Source organism: Crinia signifera, chromosome 2 (genome assembly GCF_055691185.1).
Source record: "Crinia signifera chromosome 2, ASM5569118v1, whole genome shotgun sequence".
Lineage (NCBI taxonomy): Eukaryota > Metazoa > Chordata > Amphibia > Anura > Myobatrachidae > Crinia > Crinia signifera.
The window spans coordinates 337,719,787-337,745,310 of NC_139218.1; the positions used below are offsets into that span (position 1 = coordinate 337,719,787).

At 43.0% G+C, this 25,524-nt stretch overlaps 1 protein-coding gene across 6 annotated transcripts in view; it reads right to left on the reverse strand.

Annotated features, from left to right (window-relative positions):
- Positions 1-25,524, reverse strand: part of PDE1B (phosphodiesterase 1B) — a 307,280-nt gene that overhangs the window by 133,358 nt on the left and 148,398 nt on the right. For 2 of the 6 annotated variants that reach the window (XM_083169523.1, XM_083169524.1), the window contains exon 1: positions 14,694-14,847. The exons of the other annotated variants lie outside the window; for them this stretch is intronic. In XM_083169523.1, the coding sequence (XP_083025649.1) occupies positions 14,694-14,830 (137 nt within the window). In that variant the 5' untranslated portion in view covers positions 14,831-14,847. Of the gene's footprint in view, positions 1-14,693; positions 14,848-25,524 lie in introns of those variants that run through there. 6 annotated transcript variants of the gene reach the window in all.

The following is a 25,524-nucleotide window of genomic DNA, read 5'->3' on the forward strand; positions in this document are numbered from 1 at the left end:
ACAGCATAGGGGAGTAGGCACTGCACCTGTGTGTGGTGACATCACCTACCCGACAATAAGCCAGGTCTAGCTGCCAGTCTGAAAGGGGTCCCAAGCCAGGTTGCATTTGCGTTGAACCCATGTACAAAATCCCGGGTGCAACCCGGCTTTGTAATCAGAAAGGGGCATAAGTCAAGGGTTACATAGAACACAAGTATGAGTGGAGTGGGCATTCTAAAAGTCCAAGCACCTCACTGCAGGAGGGCTACTGTTGTGCTTTATGACATGTAATGTGTACAAGATTCCACATCAGGGCCACAACAAGGGGGACCATAGGGGGGTGCATCCTCCAAGAGCTACAGTAGATGTGATATCCATACATGCATGTAGGAGGGGAGTCCTAGCTTCAGCTCTGGCCACATATTCAAGTGAAATACAGAACTATAGAATCTGATGGCAGAAAATAACTAACTATTCACTCTTCCGTTTATCCACAGTGTATTTCTTACATGGGTATTCATTCATGCTTGTCTACATTTCATAAATTCAATTGTCTTACATTTTGTAAAACCCTTCCTTAGCTTCTCTTCCTTTTGTTTTTGTTTTACTATGACCACATCTGGCACAAAACTCTGCTCAAAATGGTCTAAACCATTTGCAATACAGGTGGGGCAAATGTAATATGTGCTGACATAGTTAGATTTGGGATAAGCTATATTGTTACTGTGCAGGGTCAACACTGACTGCTTTATTTTTATACTGCAATAGATATTTCAGTTTTAACACAGCCCACCCACCTGCAGTGCACATGGTTTTGCCCATTTTGAGAGCAAATTTGCCCTGTGATCAAGTCTGAATTAGGCACATAGTACAAACTCGCAAACATAGTACAGACTCAAAACTAGGGTGGATGCCTTAATTTAAAAGGGTTTTCATGACCAACAGGAAAACACCAAGATGCATGCCACAGGTAGAGTAGGCACTATTAAGCACATAACTGACACTACTATAAACATCATTCACCAGAATTTAGACACAATCAGCCCTCACAGGCACTGAAATAGCAGTGCCGCAATCTCATCCATCTTCAAAAGTCTAATGCTGGGTACACACCAAAACGATTTGGGCACAATCCCATCAATCTGGATCCAATTCAGACCCATTGGATGCAGATTGGATGCCGATTGGGTCAAAATCGTTTGGTTGGATCTGAATTGGATCCGAATCCGATCCTACCTGCTGCAGGTAGGATCTGTAAAAGATCCATTCATCTGAATACAGATGGGATTGGATCGTATGCAAATCGTATGCAAAATCGTTTTGGTGTGTACCCAGCATAACTTCTGAGCAACAACCTGCTTTGGTGCCATCCAAATATATGTGTCTACTACTGAAATGACTGTACGACAATATGATAGCAGGTTGTCAGTGACACTATTCCAATACATGATCATGCCGTTAAGAACTGCCAGTGGGGGGTTGGATTACTCATAACATCCCTTAACAACACGCATGATATTTAGAGGACACAAATAGAAGGGCCATGATTTCCCATGTTGTTATGGGAATAAGAAGATAGATGGCATTTGATTATATGAAGTGGGAGTCATGATTTGGAAAATGACTTATTGCAATTAACTGTTAATGTTCATTACCGATCAGCATTTAAAGCACAATGGGAAATTAGAATTACATTTGCGACATGCAACATCATTTTTATATATGGTCATCACCCTGTTTGTTTCCATTTTACAGCATTGCACGCACTGGGTCCACGTATATATCTGGAGGGGGAATATAACAGTGTGACAAGCGAAGCGAGCCTCCGCGCCCCAAGCGCGGCCAGTGACGCACGCCCGCGAGGGTACAATCCAGTAGCAATCAAATAAAATAACCTAAACATTATAGATAAACTAAAAAAAAACGCTGTGAGGGCATCTACAAATTTGGCACATCCTTGTCAAAGAATATAAGTGGATCTAGACACGTACTACAGTATGTAGAGCTCATCGTATTGTATAAAAAATGTATAGTCCATTGACACACATGTATTAGTTTATCCGGAGGAGATGCATCGAGGCTTCAAAGGAGAGGAAAAGTGGTCAAGTGGAGAAAATACTTATGGCAACTAGTCAGCTTCTAGGTAGCATTTATCAAGCAAAATCTATGAAATGATAGGGTGAAGTTGATTGGTTGTTCACTTGTGTACACTTTAGAAGGCTTGGTACATCTACCTCTCAATATGAACCTACTGTATGTCTGTTTTGACAAATTAACAGAGAGGAGAACATTGTCTGCGGAGAGTCCCTGGTAAAGCTCATAGGGGAACATGCACTACCTTCTAGATCTCCGAGCGGTTTTCCACCCTACTATGACGACAACCATGTAAAAACTACTCTGCAGCCTCTCCGTAGATCAATGAATGCTACATACTCTACATCTGCCTACTGCCCCCATAATTATCACCATTGGGCGGATATACTAAGCTTTGGATTGGTTGATACTTTATATTTCTCCACTTTATCTCTCAGAAAGGCTTAGTACGTCTGCGGCTCCCCATCTGCTAAAAAGGGAAACAGAGAGATTAAAGAAGAGCGGAGAGGGTTAAACCTTACGTCTGGGGAATATATTGTGGTTACAGCATGTAACTGGTTTGTCCCATGATTGTTATGGGTGCCTGTTTAATGTCATATATGTGTCTTTGTGGGCTGATACAAAGAGGGGATTCAATTGGCCGTGAAGGGTGCATATTACCATTGCTGCAGCATTTAAACGCCGATAACAGCACCTCATCTGGCAGTATCAGTTGCCTTTGTGTGTTGGTAGTGTAGTTGTGTAGTGCGTCGTTGGAGTGGGCTGATTATAGCCGTCCTTCCCTTGGCACCATACTAAAAAACATATTTGAACATTCTTACTATGTCAAATCCAAGTCTCTACATTTTTAGTTAAATTATTGTATACTTCTAAATGCGTAACTACAGTATATTTATTTATTTTATTTATTTATTAACAGTTTCTTATATAGCGCACACATATTCTGCAGCGCTTTACAGAGTATACAGTAGTTGAACATACACATCAGTCCCTGCCCCAGTGGAGCTTACAGTCTATATTCCCTACCACATCTACACGCACACAAACATTCTAGGGTTAATTTTGTTAGGAGCCAATTAACCTTCCCTTATATATTTTTTGGATTGTGGGAGGAAACCAGAACACCGGAGGAAACCCACGCAAGTACGGGGAGAATATACAAACTCCGCACAGTTAGGGCCATGGTGGGAACCGAGCCCATGACATCAGTGCTGTGAGGCAGTAATGCTAACCATTACACCATCCGTATGGTTTATGCATTTGACGGCCCCTCAGGTGATTGTAGAGTTACAGCATGAAGTGTAGACGGAATGAAACTGGCCCATACTCTTAGCAGTACATGATATTATTTCTAGGTAAATTAAGGAGGTAACATTGAACCATTTTCATGCTTGGTCCTGTTGCTTCTATTTAATACTTTGAGTGCCCAGTGAATTTGTCAAAATAGGTGTGAAAATTGCCAAATAAACTATTTTATTCATCACAATGACCTGTATTGTCTACCTTGTATAGGAAATATAGGGTGAAATGTAATAGGATGAGAGAATCAGAAAGTGAGAGATTTTATAATAAATCTCCAGGGGGTTTTTTAAAGCGGCAATCATTTACACTGCAAAACCAGTTAGATTTTTTCAGTTTAAATGATTGCCGCATTAAAAAAAACTTGAAATTTCTTACCAAATCTCTCACTTTCTGAATCTCGCATCCTATTAAATTTCACCCATAACCTTTTTTTACACAACATTTTTTATTTGAATTTATATAACAGATGTCAGCGACGCTGGATATTTTGCAAATCACTCGCAGATATGTTGGCAGTCAAAGGATTAATGTAACCTTGTGCAGCAAATCATTGTAGTATCACCCACTAACAAAAATAAGAGTCTGTAGAAAGGCTTATGCCCATCTGTTGAGCAATTATACAAAATTAAATAAAAAATAAATATAACTTGAATAGGATACATTTAGCTTAAAATGTATTACTGAATATACATGTACTGTCTAATTATACTGCACAGCATGATAACAAAACAATAATGAGACTAAATGTACTACTGGATGTCATATTGATTCAGTGTAAAGTAACTCTGGAGAGGACCATTTAGGAGATGTCTTACTGCTGCTACATTTGTCTCACTCAACTAGGAATTCTCATCCGGAGAACAGGAATGTCATACAGAGCGGAGATGGGAGCTTCTCTTGGTGCTTTAAACGTGTTCACCTTGACCAAACTATATGTACATGGATTTTAAACAGGAATACAGTAACATTTACGGTAACACTTACAATTAGATACAATAAAAATGTAGCAGTTTTTGCTTCAATCCGCTCTTTATGTCCTGCTGCCTTGTCCTGTATAGTAACATACTAAGTAAATAAAAGTGTAAGCTTCAAAGTGACCCAAAGGGCATATTAAATTAATTGTATGGGTTTTGGTAGATGGAAAAGCATGTGAACTACAGTAGTGTGACCTGAATACTGTTCAGGGACCATAGCGTATTGATCTACTACTGCCATCCCCTTGGCATCAACAGCTTGTATTAGATCACTACACTCTATCACTAATAAAACTAGCCATGCAAAAGATTATTGTGATTAATTATCTGACAGTTAGCAGCTCACAGAGCCTATTAATAATATGCCGCGAAAGGATAATAATGATTCTCTACTTAGAACCTTACTCCCAACAGTATTTGACTTTATTGTTGAGTGTGAGGCAGACATCTTGGGCAACACACACACATACACTGTGCCCCTTACCTGCAACCTGACATAATGGGGGACATTTACCAAAATGGATTCGTAGAAAAAAGGTGTATTCGTAGGGAGAAATACACCTTTTTTTTACGAATTTGTATTTTCGGGATTTACAATCCCAAAAATACAACAATTCGTAGTCCTAAAGATGGAACATTCGTATTTGTAGTTACAAATACGAATGCCCTACACCATCGATAGGATACGACAGAAATCACTATTCAAAATAATGGTGGTTTCTGATTTACTAAGCAGCCGTACTGATAATACGGCTGCTTAGTGGTGTAAAACACCCACGCAAATACGACAGGAAAATAGAACACCATTTTCCTGTTCTATTTGCGTTTTAGCCTGCACGGATCAGTCAGATCCGTGCAGGCTTCAGTGTAAAAAAAATAGAAAAATTAAATAAATAATAAAAAAAACGGCGTGGGGTTCCCCCCACAGCAGAGGCAGAACTCTGGGAGGCAATGGAGTCATCTGCCGCCGGGCTCCTGCTCCCAAGGGGGCACCTCTCCTCCCCTTCACGTTTGAATCAGTTAATTGAAAGCAGTTGATATTGCTAATGTGGCTGACTCCTCCTTCTAACATAATTTTTGCAAGTATCACACCCTGTATTAGATCCCATGACCTTACTGGAGACAGATACCTTACTGATTGAGCTATTTGGGGGGGCACCAATAGTTATCTTGCCTCCGGGCAACTTGGATGAACTTACGCCACTGCCCCACAGCCGAAACCAGCACCAGGCTGACAGAGCCTGGAGCCGGTAATTAAAAATCAGGGAACCCGACAAATAGGGGCTCCCCGATTTTTAACAACCAGCCCCAGGCTCCAGGTCCGGGGCTGGTTCCCAAAATACGGGGGACAAAATGACTAGGGGTCCCCCGTATTTTAAGAACCAGCCCCAGGCAAAACCAGCCAGCAGGGTAATGCCACAGCCGGGGGGAGACTTTTTATGAAAGTCCCCCCGGCCAAAGCATTAACCCTACCGACCAGTCAGCCTGGCCAGGGGCCCTGGGGGAGTGGGGACCCCCCCAATAAAGGGGTCCCCCCCCTCCAGGACTTACCTGACCAGGCTGAAGCCTGGTGCTGTCCTCGATGCCCCTGGGCGGTGGGCATCGAGCTGATAGCGGTGTAAAAAATAGAAAAACCATTGTTTTTTACTGTGGCACTACAAGTGCCAGCAAGCTGGGACTTGGAGAACCACAAGTCCCAGCCTGCTGGGCATTAAAGGGCCCGCTGGGTCTTGTAGTGCCACCGTAAAAAAAATAGTTAAATAAAACACACTGACACCCGTTTTAAATAAAAGTTTAATACACACATTACATACATACTGATACTTACCTTTCTTGATCCCGTAGGTAGCCCTGGTCCTGATGTCCTGTGTCGTCCTCCAGGTCCATGTCGGCTGTCTGCGTCGTCCTCCAGGTCCATGTCGACGGTCCGTGTCGTCCTCCAGGTCCATGGCGGTGTCCGGGTCCGAAGAAATCCATGTTGGAGCTGTGGAAGGAAATCCTACTCACCTGGTCCTGCGCTGAAGAAGTCTTCTCTTGATCCGACGTAATCCAGGTAATCTTCAAGCTGTCGCCGGTCCCCGCTGTCTGCGCTGTCTCTGCATCGCGCTGAGGAGAGATGCTGAGAAGTTTCATATTCGGCGCCTCTCCTCAGACTGAATTCTATTGGCCGCCTAGCAGGCCAATCAGGAGCCGAGAAAGTCGGCTCCTGATTGGCCTGCTAGGCGGCCAATAGAATTCAGTCTGAGGAGAGGCGCCGAATATGAAACTTCTCAGCATCTCTCCTCAGCGCGATGCAGAGACAGCGCAGACAGCGGGGACCGGCGACAGCTTGAAGATTACCTGGATTACGTCGGATCAAGAGAAGACTTCTTCAGCGCAGGACCAGGTGAGTAGGATTTCCTTCCACAGCTCCAACATGGATTTCTTCGGACCCGGACACCGCCATGGACCTGGAGGACGACACGGACCGTCGACATGGACCTGGAGGACGACGCAGACAGCCGACATGGACCTGGAGGACGACACAGGACATCAGGACCAGGGCTACCTACGGGATCAAGAAAGGTAAGTATCAGTATGTATGTAATGTGTGTATTAAACTTTTATTTAAAACGGGTGTCAGTGTGTTTTATTTAACTATTTTTTTTACGGTGGCACTACAAGACCCAGCGGGCCCTTTAATGCCCAGCAGGCTGGGACTTGTGGTTCTCCAAGTCCCAGCTTGCTGGGGAGGCTTGCTGGCACTTGTAGTGCCACAGTAAAAAACAATGGTTTTTCTATTTTTTACACCGCTATCAGCTCGATGCCCACCGCCCAGGGGCATCGAGGACAGCACCAGGCTTCAGCCTGGTCAGGTAAGTCCTGGAGGGGGGGGACCCCTTTATTGGGGGGGTCCCCACTCCCCCAGGGCCCCTGGACAGGCTGACTGGTCGGTAGGGTTAATGCTTTGGCCGGGGGGACTTGCATAAAAAGTCTCCCCCCGGCTGTGGCATTACCCTGCTGGCTGGTTTTGCCTGGGGCTGGTTCTTAAAATACGGGGGACCCCTAGTCATTTTGTCCCCCGTATTTTGGGAACCAGCCCCGGACCTGGAGCCTGGGGCTGGTTGTTAAAAATCGGGGAGCCCCTATTTGTCGGGTTCCCTGATTTTTAATTACCGGCTCCAGGCTCCGTCAGCCTGGTGCTGGTTTCGGCTGTGGGGGGGACCCCACGCCGTTTTTTTTTATTATTTATTTAATTTTTCTATTTTTTTTTTACACCGCAGCCTGCACGGATCTGACTGATCCGTGCAGACTGCTACAAATAATTCGTATTATCAGCCGTAAATACGGTCGCTAATACGGATGGCTACACCATCGGAGGGTTACAAAGCAGTCGTATATGACTGCTTTGTAACTGATCCTCCGGAACACGAGGTTGCATACGACTTAAACAGTCGTATGCAGTCGGAGGGGAAATACCAATACGAAAAACTAGGTTTTTCATATTGGTAAATTTCCCCCTATGCGACTTCTCCCCTCGGAGAAGTCACATTCACAATCCCCCTCCAGCCGCCCGGGACCCTCTCGGGAGGCAGGAACGCATGAAGATGCGAGAAAGCTTTTTATCACTGATAAAAGACCTTTTCATGGCTTTTTAAATTGAGTCATTTGTTTTAATGCTTGAAAATGTCAGAATTGCAATATAACATCTAATCATTGCAGTGGGTGCTGTAATATAATGATCTTAAGATCTTAGAGACGCTATCCAAAAATACGAATGACAATAGAAAATGAAGTGTCTTTATTTGGCTGACCAGTATTTCCTTCTGACCCAAATGGATACTAGTCATAGAAGGTCATTCAGATGTGGTTGGAGTTCCTATCACTGTTTCCTTGGAATGGTTATGCAGCAAGCAAGCATCTATTACAAGCAGATAGCTCCTGCTGCACTCGTGGTCTGACCTGAGTCCAAGGAGTGAGATCATGACACTGACTCGCCAATGGGCAGCTTGTGACACCTATGGTTCCGCACAAGCCACCTGACGGAGAGGCCAGGAACTCTCTGTGCAACCACGGAAATCACTAGCCACTTTTCACCCGGATAGACCCCTCCGATGTTATGTGCCCTGATACCCCTTCTCCCTCATGTATGAAATGACAGGCTACTGAGAGTAGCGAGATCTCACACATGCACACTGTAGATGATACAAGATTTATAGTAGCTTCAATACTCCGGACACAGATTTTATTCATGTCCGAAATGATTTCTCGGACTTCATCCTGTTCCTGGAACTAGTTATAAGAATTAAGAATAATGGTTCTAATACTTATTAGTGTTTATTTCAATCTAAAAATAGCACTAGTAAAAGCTGTTCCACTTGCTAAGTAAATGTCCTATGGTTATTGTTGGTTCCTCCTTCCATGACAAAAAAAACAATGGAGATGCAATACTGGACCAATCACCATTAAGAGGATACTTTGTAACCAAGTAGATCAAAAAAGTTAGATTTCACTGTAATGGTCATCCGTCAGCTGGACAGTACCCCACTGGTGACAACTCTGAAATTTTTTTAATTATTTCCCCTGTGCGCACGGCTGCGAAAGCATTCCCACTTGTGGACAGGGGCGGGGGTGTTCCATAGGGTTGGCGGTTACCTGCTCCGAACACTCGCAGCCCAGCGAGCAGGTCTGAATCAGCCTCATAGTACACTGTGCTGCTAGGAATCTTTAGTAGAAATAAAAGGATAACAATAATGGAAACACTTCAGTTAACTCTCTATTAAGACACAGGAGGCAAAGCCCCAACACGGTGCATGTTTTCATCAAGCGTTGTTTGCAGCACCAAATACATGCCCTAACAGAAACAGTTAACAGAGGTCTCTGCAGTTGGTTAAGGGCAATGGGAAAAGTAGAGAGGTTTTCAGAATTGGAAACCCCCGCTGATCCCGGCTTCCTGCCAAATCAAAAGAGAGATGGAAATTCACATAAGAAAATGTTTCAAGTCTTTCCCACTTGTATTTCTTCAACAGCCTCTTAGAGGTTCTTTTCCTATAGCAAACATAGAGCGAGATCAATTGTATAATATGCTGAAGTGCTGCGGTCAGTCAGACACCCTTTCTTCTCACCCAACATCAGTATGTAGGAACAGCCATGATAAAACACAGGAAACCATTGGCATTCACTGTACATTTGGAAGAATGAGAGCAAGGAGTCGAATTAAGGACCCGCCCGACTGAACGCTCGCCCCCACGCCGTGCGAATCCCAACGTTTGCATGCAAAGGGATTTGTACACTTACACATCCCCTCGCATGCGGCCACACTGGTGAAAAATCATTTGATGGTCGCTGACCAGTCTAGACTGACTTTTATTCCTGACACAGATGGCTGAATTCGGGGCGGGCACTGACGCCATGTGACATCAACCACCCGCCCTGAGCAAGCATCGACCCGCCTTCATAGGCAGGGGAATGTCCTGCACTTTTATGGGGACACTCCTAAAATGCTGGGCATTCCCCTGCACCAGCCCCCTGTCCGCCCACTTCGCTCCTCAGAATGCCACTGTGAGTGTGATACTCGCCGAAAGCGTTCGCACAAGGGGGTTTGCACATGTACATATTCGTGCATGTGCAGACCCCACCAATGGTAACGGGGCCAAATTCGGCCCCCATCTGATTGGGTCTGAATCAGGCACTAAATATCTAGGAAATGTTTAGGCATACCTCCCAACTGTCCCATTTTCTGCAGGAACTTCACGGTTTTTGGGGTCGTTCCCGTGTCCCGTCCAGGGCTGGCAGTGTCCCGCGACATGGGAGGGGGGGGGGCAGTTGGAAGTTCCCCCCTGTAATACGGTGAATAGATGGTGAATGCGCACAGCGTCTATTCCCACAGCAGAGAGGCTGGGGGGCTGGTCAGCAGCTTACAGAGCCGCTGGTCAGGCCCCCCAACAGCGGCGGAAATGGGGGCGTGGCCTCGAGTGAATGACATGATTTGTAGGCCATGCCTTTGTCAGTAAGCCACACCCCCTAAGTGCCTTATGATGTCCCTCCTTCCTGGTGTGAAAAGTTGGGAGGTATGGTTTAGGATTTGTTCCTAGATGCGATCTTATGATATTTATATAACATGATGATATCCTAAATATATCTATAAAAGATTTTACTATTTACCTGAACAATATTAGTCAAAATTAGCACTAAATAAACAAAAAGACTGTAAGTTTCTAGTTGGCAAAAAAAAGACACTTCTCAACGACAGAAACACTTTCCAGATCTTTATTTCCACCTTTTCCACTCATCAGATCCATGTACTCCCTTATGTCATAAAAAAAACCACAGACGACCACCCACTTGTATCCCATCGTTCAGCTGAACAGATTTCTATGCTGATATCCACTGACAGAGAAAGCACAACCCCTGAAATATGAGTCTCACCTCATACAAGCAACTTGCCGATGAGCTGCATGGACAAATTTTCAGCTAGTAAAGAAAATGATTCCCATTCATCACACTCTGCCTCTCTGTTTTCAGTTAGACATTGAGACAACAGGGAAAGCCGCTGCAGTGCGCTCGCTCTTCTCCATTATTTAATTCAATTATGTTTTGTGCTCAGTGCAGTTTAAAGGCTGGTGGAGATTAGAGAGAATAGCACAATCTATGCTTCTGCCCTGCAGCGCCCCCTGCAGTTTCATTTCTTACCCAGTCATCAGCATTATGGTTTCACTGGTAGATGAAATAACTATAATCACAACTAAGGGGGCCTATTTATGAGGAGAAAAGCCTTTTATTATGTACATACAGTAGTATGTACATAGACCACTTATTTGTGATTGTACAATGATTATCGCAATTTCCTGGATATCAAGGATTCACTTTTGTTATGATTCAAAAAAATGTATTGATTTATTCAAATAAAACATAACTGTGTCTAGAAATTCATGTTAACCATAAATAGCATAGTTTGTCATATATGTTTTATATATTTGTTTTGATGCTCAATTTTAATTAAAACTACCCAAAAAAATCAGATTATTATGGTTTGATGGTTTAAGGTTTGACAGGGGTCATATTTTCTTAAAATGTTAAGCTGGGTACACATTAGGCAATTTTTCACATTTTTTCCAATCTTATGCACTGTCACCTACCTTAGCAATATCTTAGATTCGAACAAATATAACATACAGAAAAACCTGTCCATTTCTGTTCTGCCTGTCCTGAACATGCTCGTTATCCACTGCATTAAAATGTGCATCTTAATCTGCAACTTTCTTCCAGTTAATTTGTTAGAAAAATACTAATCCTAAATTGCACTGCAAAATTCAGGAATAAGCAAGAAATCTGGGTAAAAGGACAAAAGACAGAGGTCCTTTGAGAGTGACTTGCATCACCCATGTTATATTTATACGATTTCTTTGCTATAAAATATAACAACTTTTGGTGCTCAGTACATTATTAGCAAATGAAAACACTAAATTTGGTAAAGATTACCAAATACAGCAATTGCTACCCAAAAGTCTTACATCACCATTCATAAAATGAATAGGTTTATAAGGATTAGTAAGGTTGAGCATAGGGGTGTCAAAATACCATGGCCATAGTTGTCCATATACAGTAGATGCACAGGACAAACAAATATGGACACATTTGTTGGAACAATCTTTACCATAATGTTATCTGGTAATCAAAGCCACAGATACCAATTATTGTAATGAAAGCATCCAATCCATATTTACATTTTGTGTAGAATTGCTATCCCATTCAATATTCAGATTGAAACCTTCATTCCTTACGCAAATAGTGACCCCCCCCCCCCCCCCCCCCGTCCTCTGGAAGGATCGCAAGTATCCAATGAAACAAAAAAACACCATATGTTTCTTTTACGAAAGCTATCGCTGTGGAACAGAGAAAGAGAAAGTTCTCTATAATGTATGCTACGGAATGAAAAGGATAGAACAGTGAGGAAACAATCCTACAATAACAGATGGCTAATATAAAATACTGTAGACAAACACAGCAAGTCATGAGGGAGCCATTGATAAGGAGAATAGAGGACAAAGGATAAAAGGTTGAGGGCACAGGATAAGAACCTTGGCATAGGACAGGACTGCCGTGGGTTACAAGCATGACTGCGCACACTGAAAACCACATCTCAGTGGCTGGCAGCATCATACCCATTCTAACCAAGAATAATCAAAATCAACAAAAAAAGGGGCAAAAACACTGCTAGCATATGACAGCAACCTGTTTTCAGGAATATGAATGCAACAGTTTTTTCTTCTCATCTTTAAATGTATGGTGATAAAGCACAGGCCGCCGGAAACACAGCACTGAGAGGGATTATTTTCATTGGGGTGATGGGAACAATCATAATATTTCAATATTTCAACAAAACATTTTCAGAAATAATCGTATTCAAAAATATTCAGCATCAACCGCAGCCATCTCGGTTTTCTGTCCCCAGCAGAGTTCCCAGGCTTTGGGCTCAGTAGTCGATAGCGAAAAGACACAATTGCACAGCTAAAATGTTATCAAGGTTGTACATTCCATTAAGCGGGTGGAACTCATAGTTTTTAGATCTGTTTAGCATTGTACAATCATGTTAGTCTCGCATGGAATCTGAAATTCAAATCTGTGGCTGGGAAAATCCAAGAACGTGTCAGACCCCCCCCCCAAGCTAATGTACAAAACAGACAAACAAACAAACCAGCAGACTGTTGTTTGTAGATAGAGTTTTGCTGTATAAAATTCATGCATGTGTTTTTATCATTTTATTAGAAAAAACCCTATACCGGGGTTTATCTAATGGTATATGTGGATATAATCCTGTACTTACATGTTTAATTGTGTGCACTGCAGGTTAAATGTAATAGCCTGCGAGAAACTGGGGTTGCAGGATTTTGCGCAAGAAAGATTTTTAAAGCGGCAATCATTTATAAGGCAAAGCACAGGCCATGTAAATGATTGCCGCGTAAAACATATAGTCAATCTCACAAATGTCCTGCACATATGGCTTCTTGCAGGCTATTCATTTAGCTCCTAGTCCTTCTGAGCATTTCGGTGACTACAGGGGGGTATTTATCAAAACATGGAGATAAGATAGTATGATAAAGCACTAGCCAATCAGCTTCTGCCTTACATTTTACAGTCTGTACATGAATAATAATAGAAACTGATTGGTTGGTACAGTACTTTAGCACTCACAATTTGTTTTCCTCTCCAAGTTTTGATAAATACCTACCCAATAATTATCTTTGGAACCTCCATAACAATATATAAAAGTTTTTTAAAATATACAAATGAAAAACATGGGCAGCTTTGGATCATAGAAGAACAGTGAAACACATCATCACCCAATTAGTAGACTCACTATGATTTCACCCTAGGGAACCTCATCCTTCAATAGATACAGTACAGAGCCGCCCTTTTTGCCCTCACTCCCACAGGTAGTTATATTCTCCAAGTGGTTTTCAATGTGAGTTTGAAGGAAGGTTCTCCATTGAAGCTGATTGAATGCAGCCAGTTGCAAAGCAGGGTTTTTCAGTAAAAAGTTCATCCTGGCTCGAGTTCACCTTTGGATGCAAGTTCTTTGTAACGTTCTAATACATAATACTGCAAAACTTTTGTAAAAGAAAAGTGAAAAGTAGAATAGGAAGAATCTAATTCAATCAGGAGCTATATAGCCCTTCTAAAACCTTATGACTTTGCTACAAAACAAAAAGACTGGGGCTCATTACGTGCATTCCATGTGCGACCAGCACCAAGAGAGATCAACAACTGTCACTGCCAAGCATGCGGAGCTTATTTACAAGGCACGCAGCGACTCTCAACACTTCCTGTGGCATCACTTAGAAACATGCTGCATTTGGGGAGGAAGGCAGCCCTTATACACAAAATGATCACAGTAATGCACGCAAGCCAAAGAAGGAAACAGGAAAACTGAAGAATGTTAACTCTCCCTAAGGCTGAATACTGTAAAAAAAGAATACAACAAAAATCTAAAAATAGCATTCTTCATGTTGATCGTTGGAAATATACAGTACTGTATCTTAGCCTGCGCTCAGAAACACATTCAGTGCCGGGTGCTTTCTTGACGGAACATCCTGAATTCATTATGGGGTTGTGATTAATGCGTAAACACTAGGGAAACTTTTTACACAAGTAAAACACAGGCGGAAAGTTTAAAGCACATCGTAGAAAGTGTCTGTAAACATGAGAAAATCGTAAAGATCAAATGTAATGTTATATTTAAACACCAGGATGCTCCATTCGTTTAAATATAAATATGGTTGTGGAATTTCTAAATCACTTCTACAAGTAACTTTATGGTATTTTAGATCTTCTTATATTCATTGTAGCTGATCTTCTACCTACCTGAAAACCGGGATCTGCAGATGTTTCCGGCGCACTTCAATAACCTTGTCTGCAGTGTCACTTAAAGCCGCCTTTCCTTGCAGACAAGACTCTATCTCTGTGGCTAATTTAGCGTCTCCCGCTGGTAAGGACAACATATCTCGGGATCTTGCTAGCTGCCCATGTTGATAGCAGCATGTGTGGGGTGAGAGATGCATGAATGTCAGGGATGTACAGTATGTAGAAGAGGCTACAGAACCAAACCAGATGTTTGTTTCGGCTGGGAGGAGAAAAAACGTGGGGGACGGATACAAATTTAGACGTAACTTCTGAGAAAGTTTTGTATTTATTTCATTATTTAAAAGCTACAATAAGCATAATAGGAGATGGCATGAGGAAGTACCATGTTCTTGATTAACCTTTTCAGAAATAGAATTGTGCAGCCTAGTACAGTACTGCCCATATTAGTATACTAAACTGGCCATCACATAGACCAGGGGTAAGTAAGTAACTAAGTTTTATTTATATAGCGCACTTTCTCCAACAGGACTCAAGTCGCTTGTAGGCAAGTCATTTGTAATGGAGTCCGTATATTTAGAATTATTTTGATCGCGGTCCAGAAAAAAAAAAAAATATATATATATATATATATATATATTTGTATATTTATTTATTTATTAAGGGGGCACAAAACTATCCCATTCACCAGAGAGACACCCCCCCTCCCCATTCCCCTCCCACTGCATAGCATCCATTAAAAAAAAAACAATACTCCCATCCCAGTAAAATACTGGCTGTCACGATCCCCGCTGCGCAGCTGCTCCCTACTGGTCCTCATGCCGTCGCTGCTACCTCCTGCCTTCCTGCTGCTGCAGTTTTCTCGCAGTGCTGCAGCAGCCTCAACACATGGCGCCGACTGATCTCACCAGCTGCGTGCGGGTGCGCGTTGATATCACCCGCGCACCAGCCGCAATGTATCCCTGGGACCGCTGCACGTGGAAAGAGAAGTGGACCATCTAAACTCCTGACTCTAGCAGCGCTGCATTTCTAGTTTCAGAAGTTTAGACGGTCCGCTTTTCGATCCTTTGCGGTCCGGAAATGGACCACGGTCCGCCAGTTGCCGGTCCCTGACATAGATTGTAGTTCAAACTACTCGTACAGTGTGGCTGCTTCTTTTTTATCTCACTATTGAAATAGTTCCAATGTTCTGCACTGTCGTTATTATCTTTGGCATAAACAAGTTTAACATAGGCAGCAGGATGGAAGTAACAGTTATACTCTCTCAGTCTGTAGGTCATTCTAGAAAGACAAGTTAAAGGTCACATCTTTTTTTTTTCAGGGGTAGGACAGTAAGAGCATAGGGCAGGGGTTCCCAAAGTTTTTTCGAATCAAGGCACCCCGAAGTATCAGAAATGTTTTTGCGGCACCCCTAGGCTAAAGGTTTCTTATTGAGAAAGTCAGAAACAAATATTAAGTTAAATAAATTGTGTTTATATCTCATCCTTAGGATCATTTATGTGGTAATGAACAGTATTCACATCTGTTTGTCCACAATTTAACTATTTTAATGGACATAAAAAAACTTGAATTGGTTTTGGGCCACCAACCCAGGGCACCCCTGCAAGTCCCCCAAGGCACCCCAGGGTGCCACGGCATACCCTTTGGGAACCACTGGCATAGGGGTTTATTACTAAGATGGGAGTTCTATTGAAGATGGGATGTTGCTATAGGAAACCGATTTTATTCAACCTAGTATCTTCTAGAACAGCGGTGGGGAACCTCCGGCCCGTGGGCCGCATACGGCCCCCACAGCCGGTCTGTCTGGCCCGCCCACCCGCCGGGCGGCTGCGGAGAGAGAGAAGTACAGGGGAAATCTCGCAAGAGCTATCGACCTCTCGCGAGATTTCCCCTTTACTTGACTCCCTGCACAGCCGTCGGACCACACAGACCGTGAATTCTTAAACTGCGGCAGCCGCGGAGCACGGGACGGGCACGCCGACGTCACTATTTTGGGCGTGCCCGGGCCGCCAACGTCACAAAAGGGGCGTGCCCGGGCAGCGCCGTGACGAAAAGGGGTATGCCCGTCCGGCGGAATCACGCAGAGGAGTGGGTGCGGCCGGCAGCGTCATGCACAGGGGGCGGACCCGGCCACGCGGAAGGCTGTAAACTGCCGGGGAAGTGCCGGGCATCGCTATGTACAGCGGCGCTGGGCTTCCCCGGTCAAAACAGCGGGGACAAAGGCAGGCTGGTTTAGCGGGGTGCTGCCAGAGGGGCAGGGCGCATTTTTCACTTTAAAAAATCGGGCAGGGCGCAGGGCCCCGCTAAAACAGCCTAGCGGGAACACTATTGTCCCCAAAAAGGTTCCCCACCCCTGTTCTAGAAGGTACTAAATAAATAAGGAGATTCTGATTGGTTGCCCATAGCAATATTCCATCTACAACAGAACTCTCATCTTAGTAAATAGTGTCCATATAAACTTACTGCAGAGCGAGATATTTTGGATTTCAAAATTTTTTAAGTGGATCTGAAAAATGGGCAAAAAGCTCAACCTGCAGTGATTACTATGTCAGTTAGAGTTATATCAGTGGCTATATCCTTGTGTGTGAACCGTACTTGCCTTCTCTCCTGGATGCTGTGGGAGACACTCTGTAGTTTCTATCTACCCCTGGAAGAGTGTGTACCCACCACCACCACATTCCATCCACTTCCTAGTGGGCAGAATAGGGCATTAATTGGCATTAATCAGTGAGCTGTCGGTAAGAGTGGGACGCAATTCTGTTGTAATTACATTATTTTAGCCCCAATTATCACCCACTGTATTCTACTCGGTAAGTATAAAATGAAGGAACCAAACAAGATACAGAAGTCCTACAGAATAAAATGACCTAGATTGAAGCTCTGGACATATCTTCACTTAGCAGGGAAACTGTGCAAGAAAGTGTTCATACAGAGCGCAGAAGACATTATTTTGATGTATAAGCACTGTAATGTAGCATATATTGTGGTATTTATATCTAGGTTAGTGCCAAGACAGCTAAGCGGTAATTGCCTGTCCGGTGGGAACACTGGCCAGAAGAGGTACGACATATTTTTGCAATAACAAAAGACATAGTTAACATCCCTCTATGTATCACACTTTCATCCAATTCATTGCTGTTAAATTAGAGATTATTGCTGTGTACTGCCTGGGGAGCAGAAAGCAAACAGTTGCCAAGTCATCTCTGCACTCTCCCACCTACAAAGCAATCAAGATATGGCATTGCTTTGTCGACAGAAGCAGTTGCAGTGGGGTGCTGCAGTGCAGTTCAAAATTCATATAGCGGAGACACACCAACTGCCAGTGAGTCCTGGCCTGGTGATGCTTGGTGATATTTGGGGTGGCAGTTGGTGTGTCTCCCTTATTTAAATGTTGGACAGCACTGCAGACCCACCTCTGGAGCCAACACTGAAGAAAATGTTAGAAAAAAAGATCTTCTCTTCTACATAAATCAAGTACATGATCAGCCCCGATTGTGACTTATCAGTAAAGGCACATACTGTACACACTGGGCGACTTTGTGCTGAGAGCAGCTCAGTTTTCTCCTTTGAGCTGCTTTCAGCTCAAAAGCCGCCCAGTGTGTGCGGGCCAGTGATGCGCAGTGAGTGCTGATGCATGCTCCTGCATCATCACTAGCCCTGCCGTTCATTTTATTTATTTTTATTTATTTAGTTTCTTATATAGCGCAGCATATTCTGTTGCGCTTTACAATTGGAAACAACAGTGATTAAACAAACTGGGTAGATACACACCGACATAGAGGTAGGAGGGCCCTGCTCGTAAACTTACAATCTATAGGGATAATAGGAGGGATACATAAGGATAGAATTCCATAGCATGGCAGTCCCATTAGATAACTAGATGGTCCTGATGGGATGCAATTAGTTATGAATGCTACTGGAGGTTTTGCGCGGGTCCTGAATATGATAAGCTTGCCTGAAGAGGTGAGTTTTCAGGGAACGCTTGAAATTTTGGAGGCTAGAGGAGAGTCTTAGTGTGCGTGGAAGGGCATTCCATAAGGTGGGTGCTGCCTGACAAAAATCCTGCAAGTGTAAGTGAGAGCGAGTAATGAGTGTGGATGAGACGCAGATCTTGTGCAAAGCGGAGAGGTTGGGTGATGATATATTTTGAGATAAGCGAAGAGATATAAGTCGGTGTAGTCAGAGTAATGGCTTTGTATGTAAGTAGAAGTATTTTATATTGAAGGCGGTAATATACAGGCAACCAATGGAGGGACTGGCAGAGCAGATCAGCAGACGATGAACGTCTAGCCAGGAATATCAGCCTCGTAGCTGCATTCAAAATGGATTGTAGTGGTGAGAGTCTTTTCTTAGGAAGACCGGTAAGGAGGCCATTGCAATAATCAATGCATGATATAATGATATTATCAGTAGATGAGTGACGGGATGGACAGCTTTCCATAGTATCCTGTTATGGAAAGTCATCCACCCCCAGGAAAATCGCTCAGTGTGTACGCACATAATGATTTTAAGCCCAGCAATTTTCCCTATCATCTCTCACCATACATGTTGGGCAAAATCGCCCAGTGTGTGTGGACCTTAAGAGCAGCAGTAGGAAAACTCAGTGAAATCAGCCTTTTCACAGCAGGTTACTTTTCTATAAAAGCAATGACGTTTTTATGTTTACTAATAATGCCCTAAATGTTGCTTTATTCCCATTTAAAAGATTTCCAATGATAAGAACAATGATGTTGCTTATATCAAGTTACGGATAATTTTATTCATTCTGTTCGGTTTATACAACTAAAATAGCTTTTGACCACATATTGACCCAGAAATCTACAGTGATTCGGCAATCAGTGGAACAATCAGAGCTGTCGGCGTAAGGACACTATTAGGATAGCCAGTTAGAAAAGACCAGACGAGGGTTGCCTAGTGTAGTCTAGAAAAAAGTATACATTCAAATCTTGGAATGGTTCCACAAGCATGTCATAAAAATGTCTGAGAACGTTGGCACAAGAACTAAAGTGACCCTAGAAGAAAAACAGGAAGCAGATCACAGAAAGTCTCAGTTAAACGGTAAGGAACAAAGGAAAAACGTAATAGGGGAGTACGTCTGAAATAAAAGAGCTTTATAGTCTTTGAAGATTCAACTCCATAAAATAAACATTAAAAATATAATCCTGTTCCTTTAAGTGTTATGGAGAAAAATAAGCAGCAAGTGACACGGGAAGCTGTTTTCTTGTGCCTGCAGCAGCAGCCGCCGCCGCATCCTTCACAGAGGCAATCAGAGATTATCCAGTCAGGGAGTGGGAGACAATATAACTTAATGCATGATTCAAAACAGGACTGCTAATGAAGTTTACTTTCAGAACAGGGCGAAGCTGGAGGCTGGCAAGAGATGTCTGCCAACTGAAGTGCTTTAGAAAGAGATTCCTCCTCGAATGGTACTCCGTACTTGTTGACAAGTGACTTGACCCATACTGTTCTATCTTTTACATGATTTTCACATGATCTAACTTGGCAGTGCTTTCCTTTTCCATTGGAAATAATATATTCTGGCAGCTGCAGTGAACATGTGAAGGCTACAAGGCTGAGTTACCATCTTGCTATATTATAATTGCTTCTATCCAGTAATGCCAGTATTCGCTTCAGAAAAACAAAATATACATTTCAGATACTGTACATACAGAAAGAGGAACAATGTCTATGGGGCTGATGTACAGATAAACTTACTTCAGTTTGCGGAGCGTACATTGCCTGTTATGGCTCTACACATGTTCTGGAACCGAGGGTACGCAATTATGGCTATGATTCATTCGCTTTGCAGTGTCAGCTCCACTAGTGATTTAAGGGACGTAACTAGGCCGCATCCCTGCATTCTGACATAGGCAATGTTCAAAGAGGGCATGTCTACGAACTACAGGCTATGCAGAGTTCGGAATGGCCATCATTGCCATTGCAATCGATGGTTGCCATTGATGCCAATAGTGCAACTGGCCATCAATAGTTGCAAAATATGCAATGGATGACCTTCAATGTTTTTACCTATCGATGGTCATCGATATTCTTTGACTGATTGGCCTCTGGGCCAATCAAAACATAGGGGTGGGGATTCATGTGTATCAGGGGCGGAGTTATGGTCTGTGTCCTGTCCCCTTGGGGTAAAAACAAAAACAAAACTATTTGTTTATGCTTGACATCGATGGAGGGAAACCATCTGGTTCTCCCCCATCGTAGGCAAAACTATTCTCCATCGACCATAAACCATTGATGATTTATAATGCCCATCCCTGAAGAGAGAAGCCTAAATGTGCCTGTTTTCAGACCTACAAGTTGCACCTGTGATTGGTCAACTGCAAGCTACACTAATGATAACGATGAGTAGAAAAACAAGTGTATGGAGAGGTGCCGTGAGCTCACAAGTCTGAATACGCGCGGATACAGTATATGCATTTGTTCTGTGCATGCATCATGGCAGCAATTTTTTATCAGTTTTATAAATATAATTTGCAATATATACAGTATAACGGCTTTCAGTTAGGTTAGGTTACATTTTGGCCCATATTGCATTGTCTTTCTGGGATGCTATTTGCAAGGGAAGTGAATGATTTTAACAATTGCATGCTTTGGACTGTGGAAGGAAACTGAAGAAACTCACAAAAACGCAGAACATACAAACTATAGATATAAGCTCCTACTTGCTATCAAACTCATCTGCAGCCCAACAATGCTAACCAATGTGCCGACATAAATTCCAAATGATAAAAATTGTCCCTATTGCTTGTAACAAATGTGGTTCCGGATAGGCATTAGATCCAGAGACATTACGCATTGTCATATGCCTTTTCAGCTAATAGCAGTGCAGTAAAGGATATTGTGCTGGATAGACCTGCAGACTACTTTTCTCACCTCCCAGATGTTGCGGGAGACTCCTGATTTCTCAGTGAGTGCCCTGCACCCCTAGAAAAGAAGGTGTCTCTCCCGCTTCCCACTCCTAATGTGGAGCCAACAGAATGGAGATAAAAATCAATGCAATTATAGCAACAATGTGAAGGGGACCGGGCTAAAAGACGTGCACTGAGTAAATTAGCTATACCCGCAATTTTCCCATTTTGGGGACAGACCCTAATGATATGACATTCTGGCTCCATCATCAGAAGTGGCCTACTGTGCCTCGTCTCTGGGCTTCTCCCGGAGAGGAGATAAAAAAGTAGGTACAGTAAGTATGACCTTCAGTACTAATTAATGTTTCATGTACATAATTGCTCCCTGTCCTCTGGGGAGTCCTTTCAACTCCCAGGAAAGTAGGGGTGGGCCATTAGGGTGATGACCCAATACCCTATGAATAGTGTTATCAGGGACCGGCCCTAAGCAATATAATGCTAAAAAATAGCACATCTCAAAGGCGGAATGTAATGCCTCCCAAGTTCAGCGGTTGCGCTGGATGTTGGCTAAACTTGGGTGTTTTTTTAAAAGGGGCAATCATTAACAAGCCACGCTTTTGCCTTGTAAGTGAATGCCCCTTTAAAAAAACATCTGGGTTCACCCAGCATCTCGCACGGTTCCAACTCGTACAGCATTATATTCTGCTCCAAAAGTTACCATGTATTATGCTCAGGTGGCTCATGTGTTTTTCTTTAACACCAACTTTTTGGCAATAATTCACCTCCCCGGCATATTCTTACCCTCTAGAATCTCTCATTACTCTTACATTAAACAGTGCCATAATTAAGACGTTCTTTGCTAAATCACAGATTCTTAAAGAGAATTCTACTGAAGTAATTTCAACGTAACACTATGTAAAGCAGAATGGTGGCATTATCCATTGCTAGCAATACAGAAGAAAAATATAAACCATTTAATGTCGGAAGCAAGTAGGGATCCATATAAGTGAAATATATATATTTATTATGTTAAATCCCATATGTGACAATATGTAAAAAATGGTTACTCAGCACTACTGTGTTCGTACTGCAAATTCATCCGAAAGCTAAGATGTTAAATCTATTTAACTTTCAATTCTGTGCCAATTATGGCCCCGAGAGAAGGGATTAACCATTAATTTAGAGGTTGGTGAAAGTGATTGTCTGCCACTGAGAAGGATTTGCTACTGTTAAACTGCCTTTGGCCAGCTGCTAAGCTTAAATAAAACACATCTCTCTGCTTCCCTTTCCATTTCCTTGAGTCTTGGGGGTGAGCATTTTGTTTCGGAAATGTGCCTCCTTGATGAAAGATAACACACTGTGTCATTTTTCAGGGTGTTTGTGTCCTTTTGGCAACATTTTCATTTATCAAGACACTAAAATATAAAAGCATTTTGCTCTACACCTCTGGGTACAATTTCCGTAACTGCTTTGCTAAATATATGTTTTTGTTCCTAAAGGCAAAGTAAACATCATAACAAATTGCACTAATAATCAGGACATCAGAATCCTTCCGTGCCATAACTGGATCTTTGCTTTTAATATATATGGTGTGAACAGGGCAAAACTTCAACTTACACCCCCCCCCCCCCCCTCCATACTGCCACAAATACCAACCCCTTAAGGCATACTTGGCTAACATTCCAGAATGGCAGGGAGGTTCCCAAAAATTGGGTGGTCCGCCCAGCCCCCGGGAAAGTGGACAAGTCCCCTGGAGGTCCCCCTTTGCCATCCACAATAGAGTACAAGGAGGAGGGGGCAGCAAAGTAAGGAAGTATGCCACAAGGGAAAGTATGGAGGTGAGGTCTTAGAAGTTCCACAGCAGCCATTAAGTACAACAAAGAACCTCATAGACATCCTTCATTTTTTTGATAGGCAGACTTGGTACCCCCCCCCCCCGTCCCCCCCCAGATCCTGCCGCCATAGGCAGCTGCCTAAAGCTGCTAAATGGTAGAGCCGGCCCTGGGTGTGAAGAGACCTTACCCAGTGCAACCCTCCATCGGTAGAGTTGGAGATCAACTCTAATTAAAGGAGGGCACGACCTTCCAAAGACATATTTGTCTCTGAATATTTGGGGGATATTTTTTGGGAGTGCCAACAAGGGGACTGAAGCAGATATTGGAAATATCTGCTGTGATCCTCTAGTTCCAACTGCAAAATCAGCCCCCATAGTAGTAGCATCCTGATCACTTTACTACATGTGTTTTTTAAATACATGCGTGCAACATTCCTGCCTACTTTCCCAGAAGCAGAGGGAGACCCCTGCTTTCTCGTGGCGTCTCCCACACGCCCAGAAGCATTGCCGGATCTCTTTCATTCTGCCCACTTCCTAGTAAAGCAGGTAGGATTGGGAGACAACACCAGGAATAATGGTTCTGTGTTTAAGGGGATGTGACTTAATGACAGATAATTGTGTCATCTACCTCTGCCTCTACCTCATGTACCTGATGATCATGGCATTGTGCCACTATTGGGGGTGGAGCCTAATGGTGTGGTAGCCTGGCTCCCCCGACAAAGTTGCCTGCACCTTCTTCTCTACAGTCTTAAAAAGTAGGTAAGTATGGCTTGCAAATAATTTTCATGATAATTCTAATTACAGTGAATAGTGGCTATAAGCAATTATAATTATTTAATAAATATGCCTCTGGGCCTAATTCCGACCTGATAGTAAAGCTGCAAGTTTTGCAAATGGACAGTACCATGCTGCACTGCTGGTGGGGCAGATGTAACATATGCATGGGTACTTATGTAATATCTGGGCTCCCGTTTTTCTTATGAGACCATGTCCCCTCGCGAGGCTCGCTGCGCTCGCCACGCTTCGGGCACGGTGGCTCGCTGCGCTCGCCACACTATATAAAATCAACTCCATGCATAGTTGGATAGTAGGGGTATGAAAAAATGGGGTGCATTTAACATGGGAGCCCAGATAATACATAAGTACCTATGCATGTATAACATGAGATTTGGGTGGGGTGTGTTCAAAATAAAATCTACTTTGCAGTGTAAGATTAAAACCAGTATCTACCCTGCACAGAAACAAAATTACTCACCTAAATCTAACTCTCTCTGCACGTTAAATCTGCCCCAGCTGCAGTGAAGCATGGTTTTGTCCATTTGCAAATTTCAGTCTTGCTAAAAGGTCTGAATCAGGCCCTTTGTCTTATTAGCCTGTTCATGCTGCAACTTTTACTCAGTACTCTGCTTTATTCAACCACTTTCGGACATGCAACCCAGCCATTACCCGGCATTTTGAATGCTGGGTCATTTTGCCGGGCGCAGTTTGACCCCCTTTCACACCGAGCAGCATGTTATTGGGTTCAAAATGTCAGCTCGGCAATTTGCTTAATTACACGGGTATTTCTTCAGTGTAAAAGGATCAACATGGGTCGCAAATCCCGGGTCGCCGACCGTGGTAACAAGCAGCCGGGATTTAAGTCTGGGTTGATCCTTTCACACTGGAAAAATTACCAGGTAGAAGTGCTTCACCTGAAGTTTAGTGTGAAAAGGGGTATTATTTAGACTTTTTTCAGAGGTGCCTTTAAATTATAAGGCAGATATGCTGACTCAGTACACATAAATAGAAGGCAATGCTTTATTCCAGTTGTACCCACTGTAGAGCTACCATGAGAACTATGTAATACTACACGGCAATAAAATAAATAGCTCTGCCTGATCAAATAAATATATGAATAGCAGTGGAACAAGCCAAAAGACTAAAACAATGCAGTCTGTACGAGAGCATGTGCTGTACATTAATGAAAAATTCATTTGAATCACAAAAATGAGGAAATTGGGTTATAAAATGCGTGCTTATATTAACATGACTGCTCTGTTTCACATATTGTTAAATAGCTTTGTGCACATTACAAGGGTTTACGGTTTTATAGTTTATATTCTTAATAATCCTTTTCAGGGTCTTGGTATTTCTG